The sequence below is a fragment of the Rattus norvegicus genome, chromosome 3 (assembly GCF_036323735.1).
Source record: "Rattus norvegicus strain BN/NHsdMcwi chromosome 3, GRCr8, whole genome shotgun sequence".
Lineage (NCBI taxonomy): Eukaryota > Metazoa > Chordata > Mammalia > Rodentia > Muridae > Rattus > Rattus norvegicus.
In genome coordinates this window covers 32,281,084-32,290,330 of record NC_086021.1, presented here as the reverse complement: position 1 = coordinate 32,290,330, position 9,247 = coordinate 32,281,084, and the positions used below count along the sequence as shown (strand labels likewise).

Below are 9,247 nucleotides of genomic sequence, written 5' to 3'. Positions count from 1 at the left end.
GTAGAGAGTCACTCCGGTGCTGGTGAGTGGACATGGGGGACTCCCCTTCCTGATCAAGCTGGGTACAGAGAGGCCTCTTCTGCCCTAGGCCACCTACCTTGCTCAACCCAGCACTCCCCAGTACTGCCTTTAGCACTGGTTCTCAGAATCAGCCCCAACATGTGTTTGGGCTGCTACCCCACCTCTGCTCTGTCCCAGCTTCCTGCCTGCCCCCCACCACTCATCTGCACACCTACTGTGTGCCATGCACACTGGGTTGGGCAGAGCACATGGACACACTAGTGGATGTGGTTCTGTAGTTCCCCCCAAACCCCATGCTCTGGCACAAGTGGAGCTATGATCTGAGCTGGGGACTTGAGCTCCCATAGGGGAGGAGCTACTGGCCTGGGAAGACTGGCTATGCCTGACCAGCTGCTGTGCCTTCTGGGTCTATCATAAAAAGCCGTTCCAAGGCAGCTGGACACCTTAAAGGGAGCCTCTTAAGACTTGGTTTATGGGCTGGCACCAGGATAACCTTTTCCTGGTAGCTAAGGTACACATCCCTAGGATCATGGCCTTCTCTCTGATGACCTCTTACTGGCCTTTGCTTCCAGGCCCATTACTTTCCTCTCCCAACCTCCCTCCCTCCCTCGCTCATTCCGTGCCTCTCTTCCTTCTAGGCTTTCTTTCTGCCTGGGTGCGCTTGGTATTCCCAGGGAGCCCCACCCACCCCTAGTGAGCACAGACATGAAACATTACCCTTTCTCTGAAGGTGCCACCAAGCCCTGGTAAGTGAATCATGCCAGGTTTTCTCGGGGAGCTCCCATCTGTGCCACCATGTCCTCCCCCTGCCAGGATTCTGCCTCCTGCACCCAACTCAGCCTGCACTACTCCATACCTTAGTGCACTACTCTGTCTCTTGGGCTCTCTGAATTACCAAGCATCAGCCACACCAGTGCCCAGTAGCACCCAGCCACCTCTGGCTCAGGAGTCCTTCATGGATTCCCCACTAAGGTAAGGAGCATTCAATGTCTCAAGATGAAGCCCACCCATTTTCCTGAAGGTGACACTAACTGAACCCTGAGAGGACCATGCAGAGTACCCAGCACTCAGCCAGCCCTCCCCCCACCCTTCCCCTACACGCAGCATCCACGCCACCGGCCTCTGCTCCCAGGTGGGCAGTTACCCACACAGGTGCACTCCGGGTTCCCAGGGCCAGCCTGGCCTGGGAAAAATGGCCCATCCCACACCTGTGTGTCTGTGTATACATGCTATGCACACACATGACCTTGGTTCCAGCTCCATAAATACTGGAGAAGAGGCGAGAAGGCTGCCTAGAGGCAGACACTCACTATGGGGCGCCTGGAGGTTCTGTTTCTTGGCCTCACCTGCTGCTTGGCAGCTGCTTGTGCTGCAAAGGTAAGCAAGTCAGAGACTTCCAGGGGGACAACAACGGCTCTCTCTCTCATTCATTAAGATCTGAAAACTGGGACAGAGCCTGGAGGATGGGGACAGAGAGCACAGAAAGGGACTGAGTAAGAGGTCAGGGAACCCAATAGCACTCCGAGCTCTGGTCCTGCCCGAGATACCCCGTTTGTCTTGTTTACATGAAGTCCAGTGCATCATGCAAAACTGCACCGGAATCAGACTCCAGCAGTGTGTTTATATAAGGACGTCCCATGCACTGTTTGAAAATTATACTAAGAAGCCCACTATTGCTCTGTGGTTTCAGGTGTGTCTAAGTCTAGCAAACCTCTCCACAGACCCTGACTTTTCCTTTTTCAGAACCCCCCACCCCCCAACAGAGAAGCAGCTTGCCTGACATTACACAGCAACCACATCCTGTTCTTGAACAGGAATCTGAAATATCTGTTCCAAATCAGGGCCCTGGCTCCCAAGTAACTTCCATTTCCTGCTCCTCCTGAGAAGGGCCAAGACCTACCTGCTGTGTGCAAGCTCTCCTCCAAGAGGAGGCTGCAGCAGCTCTTCTGGGGTGCCTGTAATGCCTGCCCTTTAACCATCCTTCTCGGGGGTGTAAGGATGAGGACAAGTCACAGAAAGCTTCACAGGTGCAGGAAGATGGCATAGGTCTCTGCACAGGGACCCCAGCAATTCACACAGCTCTCCAGCTGTTAATTCTTCAGCCCTTGTCTTGCTCTCTTGGGCCCTGGAGACCATCCTCCCTCTCCTGGAGCCTGGAAGTTGGGGTTCTGGTCTGGGGCTCCTGCCATGGGAAGGAAGTTTTCTTTCTTGGAAGAGATTTTTTTAGGGTCTTTGAAGGACCTAAACTGTCCCCCTACTACTCCACTACCAGCATGCCCATCCTGCCACTGGCCCAAACTCAGGCACTTAAGTCTACCACTACCACACAGACACACTTCTGAGAGGTGACTCTCTCTCTCTCTCTCTCTCTCTCTCTCTCTCTCTCTCTCTCTCTCTCTCTCTCTCTCTCTGTGTGTGTGTGTGTGTGTGTGTGTGTGTGTCTGTCTGTCTGTCTGTCTGTCTCTCTTTCTCGAGTGCACACACACACACACACACACACACACACACACACTCACACACCTAAGCTGGCTTTCTGACTCCTACCTGCTGTGTGCAAGGAACACACAGTAATCAGGAACCTTAGATGCCCCAATGCTCTGTGTAGTCTCCCTGGTTCCTCTCTTTCTCCAGTTTTCTTACCCAGTTAGGTCCATCAACATGGACTTAAGGGGCTGCTGGGATCCCAGCTTGGGCCACCTACTTCTCCCTACCTGAATGCTTGCACAGGGGAGAAGCAGGTGGTCGGTCACACCATCACTGCTGCCAAGTAAGCAGAACCTCCTGCATGTGCCCTGGACCGATGCAGGCAGGGTAGGAGGGGACATGCACTGCACAGAGGTTAGGCAGCCTCGTCAACAGAACTTCCGGTGGCAAAGCCTCTGCACGTCAGTTTGCAGGGCAGTGAGCAGATGAGAACCTGACTCCAGGCCTCTGGTTGAGGCTGGACACCAAGAAGCAATGCTGATTGGCCCTGTGAAGACTTGGACATGGGGCCACCAGCTCCATGCCCATCTAGCTAGGCAGATGGGAGAGGTGAGGGAAGCAGAGTGGGACCTCAGAAACCCGTGGCTATGTTAGAAACATCCTGGAAGCATTGAGCATCCACCACTGTCTGTAGATAAACAGGCCTTCCCTCTGACAGCCATCAAGCCTTAGGGGAAGGTGCTGTGGCCCATCTTACCTACCAGGAAACTGAGGCCCCAGGTTTTAGCCGAGATATAGACCGGCACTCCAGTTGAGCAGACGTGTGCTGAAGTGGCCTCAGATAGCTAAGGAAGGATGTACCAGAGTCTGAGAGGAAAGGGAAACAGCCCCTCCAGCACTTGGCAGAGGATCTGCTGGCACCTTGAGCTCCCTCAGTCAGCCACTCAGGATTCAGGCTAGCCCATCTGACGCTGCCCTGTCTCACCTACAGTTGGGTGCTGTGTACACAGAAGGCGGTTTTGTGGAGGGCGTCAACAAGAAACTCAGTCTCTTGGGTGGTGACTCTGTTGACATCTTCAAGGGCATCCCCTTTGCTACCGCCAAGACCCTGGAGAATCCTCAGCGTCACCCTGGCTGGCAAGGTGGGTGCTGGGTGTTGGTACTGGGTGCTAGGCTGGCCCTGGCTGGTTCTCTTCACACCTTGCCCTTCTCTCACTGTAGGGACACTGAAGGCTACAGACTTCAAGAAACGATGTCTACAAGCCACCATCACCCAGGATGATACCTATGGGCAAGAAGACTGCCTCTATCTCAACATCTGGGTCCCTCAGGGCAGGAAGCAAGGTCTGGATCCTAGTTTCCCAGAGGATCCGCCCCACCCCCAACCCAGAGCTCCAACCCTGGTCTGGATTCAATTCAGTGCTGCCAAGCTGAACAGCCCTGAAATCAACACTGAGGGGAGGAGAGGGGGGCGCTCACTGCTGATCCTCACAGCCCAGGCTGAGCACCTGCTCCAATAGGGTTAGCCAGCTGGCTGGGGAGAGGGCCTGCTGGTGTCTTAAGTCCCCGTCTGCCCCTTTCAGTGTCTCATGACCTGCCTGTGATGGTCTGGATCTATGGAGGTGCCTTCCTCATGGGGTCTGGCCAGGGAGCCAATTTTCTCAAGAATTACCTGTATGATGGGGAAGAGATCGCCACTAGAGGCAATGTCATTGTGGTCACCTTCAACTACCGTGTCGGACCCTTGGGTTTCCTTAGCACCGGAGATGCTAACCTTCCAGGTATGTGGGAGCCTCTGACCATGAGAGCAAGAATAATAAATATGCAGGACCCTGTGAACTCTGACCCCAGCAGATGGATGCACTTCAGAAGCTTCCAACTTGACAGCTGTGGAAAGGTCCAGAACCTTCTACACAGAGTTGGGATACTGGAGCTAAACTGTGAGACGTAGGAGCCTGAGGCAGCTATCAGGAAATGAGAGGGGCCAGTCAGAATGACAGAGAGGCAAGTTGAGTCCCAGAGACCGATAGGAAAGCCAAAGTAGACACAGATGCCAAGGAAAGACAGATAGGAGGAAGAAACGTGTGCAGAATGGAGTCAGGCCAAGCCACTGGTGGTTGTACCTCCCATGCCTCCTACCCATCCCACCTTTCTGACCCCTCCACCCGTCCCACCCCCCCTCCCCTGGTATTCCCCTTTAAGCTCAGCCTCCTGGAGATCCACCATTTGCCCTCCTGGGCACTGGTTGCTTCCTGTTCACACTGACTCTGTGTAATGTGAACTCATCTCTAGGCTCCTTCAGCTGTAGTGGAGGGCCCTCCTGATGAAGGCTCTCCCCTTACCCTCAGGTAACTTTGGACTTCGAGATCAGCACATGGCTATTGCCTGGGTGAAGAGGAACATTGCAGCCTTTGGAGGAGACCCCGATAACATCACCATCTTTGGGGAATCTGCTGGAGCTGCCAGTGTCTCTCTGCAGGTCTGAGGCCCTCTGGTGTGGAGGGTCTGACCCCAAGGTTAAGAGGTTAAGGGAGGGAACCAATGGGGCCTAGGATAATGGTCAGAGCAGGGTGTAGCTGGGAGCCCTGGACCCAGGTACAGCCTGTTGATAGAACTTCTGGGTGTTGCAGACCCTCTCCCCATACAACAAGGGCCTCATCCGGCGAGCCATCAGTCAGAGTGGTGTGGCACTGAGCCCCTGGGCCATCCAGGAGAATCCACTTTTCTGGGCCAAAACGGTGAGCACACAGGGCAGGAGTAGGCAGCGTGGAGACCTGTTTCGTTTCCATGCCGCCCAGACCTCCATGCTGTCCCAGACCTTCTGTTTGCCCTTAGTCATTACAAGCCTCACCACCGGCCTTCTCTAACCTCCTGCCTCTGCCTTTCCCTAGATCGCTAAGAAGGTGGGATGCCCCACAGAGGATACCGCCAAGATGGCTGGGTGTCTGAAGATCACAGATCCCCGAGCCTTGACACTGGCCTATAGGTTGCCCTTGAAAAGCCAGGAGTGTGAGTGGCGCTCCTGGGCGGGAGGCATGTAGGGTGGAAGAGGAAGGCCCTTGTAAGACAAGGCTGAGCTCCTGGACAAGACAGAAAGGTGCCACACTGGGCCTGTCTCTACCCTCTAGCAGGCCCCAATGGTAAAGAAGTGTCTCCCGGTACTCCAGGGACTTTTAAGAAGCCATATATGGCCAGGCACACACCTGTAATCGCAGCAGAAAGGAGGCAGAAGCAGGCAGATCTCCGTGGGTTCAAAGCTGGTCTGTTCTACACAGTGAGAGGACAGCCAGAGCTACACAGTGGGACTATCTTTAAAAAAAAAAAAAGATAGGAAGTTAGGGAGGGAGGGAGGGATAGAAGGAATGAGGAAAGGAGTCAAACATTAGGTCAAACAGCAGAAACCCATACGTAGTTTCCGGGAGATATGTGGACCCAGACCCAGAGCCACTATGCTGGATGGCTCTGAAGCTTCTTTGTAAATGTGGCAATCATTTGTAAATTTCCGAACACCTCCTGTGGCATTTGGTTCTTCCAGCTGAGGCATGAAGAACCAGCCTGCTGGCCTAGGACACGGGACTTGTCCTCTGCTTACCCTTCCGAAGCAAACCAGGCAGCCTGAGCATCCACACCTTCTGCCTTTCTTTTTTCTTTCCATGCCGTAGACCAAACCCAGAGCCTGTGCTCTGCCTCCGAGCACCTCGGCCACCCAAATGGGCTATTTTATTTGGAGAGCCACTGAAGAAAACCTGGCTGTGCTGGCCCCAAGGGAAGCCAGGGTGTCTGCAAGTCTAGAGGCCAGGCAGGCCACACACAGCGGCCAGCAGGCCACCGTATCCCTGGTGTAGGTTCAATAAGGAGAGAGCGAGCAGCTGGGGGTGCTCAAGCAGGAGGACAGACAGCCGTGGTCCTCAGAGCAGTGGACTCTCCATGTGGTCGTGAGACAAAGTCTGGGAATGCACCCGGAAGTGTGCCAGTGACATCTAGCAGGTTACACTAGGGACACTGCTCAGCATCCCACACGGAGGACAGTCACCCCTGTCACTAGCTGACTGTGGCCAAAGGTCCCTGGGGCTGGGGTTGAGGAACCTTGGTCTGGTAAGAAAAGAAAGAGGTCAAGTCTAGTACAAAAGGCCAAGAGGAGGAAGAGGCAGGCACTTGAAGGTGTTGGCTCTCCCACCCAGACCCCATTGTGCACTACCTGGCCTTCATCCCTGTCGTCGATGGTGACTTCATTCCTGATGATCCCATCAACCTGTACGACAACGCTGCTGACATTGACTACTTAGCGGGTATTAATGACATGGATGGCCACCTGTTTGCTACAGTTGACGTGCCCGCCATCGACAAGGCCAAGCAGGATGTCACAGAGTGAGCGGGGTGTGGTGGGGGGCAGGATAAGTGGGAGGGAGGTGGGTGCTGTGTTGGGGAGAGCAGGGGCAGACATGCTCCGGTCCACACCAGGGCAGTCCTCCATGTTTGATCATTCTCATGCAGGGAGGACTTCTACAGGCTAGTCAGTGGACACACTGTCGCCAAGGGGCTTAAAGGCACCCAAGCCACCTTTGACATCTACACTGAGTCCTGGGCCCAGGACCCGTCCCAGGAGAACATGAAGAAGACAGTGGTGGCCTTTGAGACTGACATACTCTTCCTGATCCCCACAGAGATGGCTCTGGCCCAGCACAGAGCCCATGCCAAGTAAGGTTCTGGGAAGGGGTTGGCTGCAGAGGCTCTTGAGAGGGCTGGCTAGGCTTCTTGGCTCACTAAACAATGAACATAGCTCTGGGCTTCCTATCAGTCAAGGTTAAAAGTATAATAGGAGTATATACTTTGTCTAATCATGTGAGAAATGTGAGTTTAGGTGGAAAATGAATGACCCTTGATCCTGGATTATGGGAAGAAGGAGGCTTCTGAATATTGTAGGGTGGAGACACGAACATTGAATGTGGGCTATGGTGTTTCTTTCCCTTACTATCAAGAACTTCAGTTCAGAGCTGGGGGTGGTGGCACATACTTTTAATCCCAGCACTCACAAGGCTGATCTCTGTGAGTTCAAGACCAGTCTGGTCTATATAGTAAGTTCGAGGCCGGCCAAGGCTACATAAAAAGACCCTGTCTTAAACAAACAAACAAACAAACAAACAAACAAACAAGCCCTAGTTTTTTGGTGAGTCTCACTGGTCCCCTCAGGCCCTGCTCTGTTCCTCCTGACTTCTCTCCAGGGCCCACCTCCCAAGGGAGGCCCCTACCACTCAGCTGCCTCTGCTTCCCACAGGAGTGCCAAGACCTACTCTTACCTGTTTTCCCACCCTTCACGAATGCCTATCTACCCAAAATGGATGGGGGCAGACCACGCTGATGACCTCCAGTACGTCTTTGGGAAGCCCTTTGCCACCCCACTGGGCTACCGGGCCCAAGACAGGACTGTCTCCAAGGCCATGATTGCCTACTGGACCAACTTTGCCAAGAGTGGGTAAGATGTGTGGTGGAGTCCAGGACCAAGGGCAGCAGGCTTGAGGGCTCCTCCATCGCTTTGGCCCTGTAGGTCTGTTCTCTCACTTGGGCAAACTTCTTATCCTCAAGCCTTAGTAGCTTGCACATGAGCAGAAGAGCTTCAGCCCCAGCCCCAGCCCCAGCCCCAGCCCCAGCCCCAGCCCCAGCCCCAGCCCCAGCCCCAGGGCCGAACACATGCTCTCCATGACAGCCTCGAGAGGTTGGCTAGGATGGCCAAGCTGTCTGTGCAGAGCTGTCTGGGAGCACAGGCCTCCAGTCTCGTTGCAGGCCCCTGCTCATTCTCTTCTTACTCTGCAGGGACCCCAACATGGGCAACTCACCCGTGCCCACACACTGGTACCCTTATACCACGGAGAATGGTAACTACCTGGACATCAATAAGAAAATAACCAGCACCTCCATGAAGGAGCACCTAAGGGAAAAGTTCCTCAAGTTCTGGGCTGTGACATTCGAGATGCTGCCCACTGTGGTTGGTGACCACACTCCCCCTGAGGATGACTCAGAGGCTGCCCCCGTCCCACCTACAGACGACTCCCAGGTTGTTCCTGTCCCACCTACAGATGACTCTCAGACAACACCGGTGCCCCCAACAGACAACTCTCAGGCTGGTGACTCTGTGGAGGCTCAGATGCCTGTCGCCATTGGCTTCTAAAGTCCTATAAACCGGGGCTAGAGATGGCTCAGGAGCTAAGAGCTCTTCTTCCACTGTTCTTCTGAAGGTCCTGTGTTCAATTCCCAGCACCCACATTGCTGCTTACAGCTGTCTGATTCCGTCTACTGGTGTGCAGATGTACACGCAGACAAAGCGCCTATATATAGAAAATTCATACATAAATAAAGTCTTATAAGCCTTGGTCCCAGGGTCCTCCTCTTATTAGCTCTCCGTCAAGAAAGCCTCAGCCATTACCATCTGGTATCTGATTTGCTCCTGAAACAGCCTGGAGGAAGGAGGGACACCCTGTGAATGGTGACAGGCACTTGGCCCATTCCCTCTGAGCCCAAGGCTGCACGAGTCAAAGGACTCTCTTTGGGGATGGGTCAGTAGCAGTGTAGTGGGGAGCGAGGGGTTTTGGTTCTTTTTTTCGGAGCTGGGGACTGAACCCAGGGCCTTGCGCTTCCTAGGCAAGCGCTCTACCACTGAGCTAAATCCCCAACCCCGTGAGGGGAGGCTCTTTCAGGCCATGAGCAACACCCTGGGATTCTGGAGGATCCCAGCTATGATGGGCATCCTGCAGCCCTGGCCAGCATGTGTGGCAGAGAGGCGGGGCCATCTGAGGCACAGGCAGCT

The 9,247-nt window shown here is 54.3% G+C and overlaps 1 protein-coding gene across 1 annotated transcript; it reads left to right on the top strand.

Moving 5' to 3' along the window:
• Positions 1-1,311: 1,311 nt before the first annotated feature.
• Cel (carboxyl ester lipase) lies at positions 1,312-8,813 on the top strand. The gene is made up of 11 exons (NM_016997.2): positions 1,312-1,398; positions 3,437-3,587; positions 3,667-3,789; positions 4,029-4,226; positions 4,794-4,924; positions 5,076-5,183; positions 5,337-5,454; positions 6,627-6,813; positions 6,940-7,143; positions 7,721-7,918; positions 8,257-8,813. The coding sequence occupies exons 1-11, from the start codon at positions 1,333-1,335 to the stop codon at positions 8,609-8,611; spliced, it is 1,839 nt and encodes a 612-aa protein (NP_058693.2). The 5' UTR covers positions 1,312-1,332; the 3' UTR covers positions 8,612-8,813.
• Positions 8,814-9,247: the final 434 nt, after the last annotated feature.

Excerpts from the sequence above, each read along its gene's own strand:
- Cel (NM_016997.2), top strand. The coding sequence starts at position 1,333 with ATGGGGCGCCTGGAGGTTCTGTTTCTTGGCCTCACCTGCTGCTTGGCA. Across the intron at positions 1,399-3,436 it reads CAGCTGCTTGTGCTGCAAAG|TTGGGTGCTGTGTACACAGA; the intron begins GTAAGCAAGTCA and ends TCTCACCTACAG. Across the intron at positions 3,790-4,028 it reads CCCTCAGGGCAGGAAGCAAG|TGTCTCATGACCTGCCTGTG; the intron begins GTCTGGATCCTA and ends TGCCCCTTTCAG.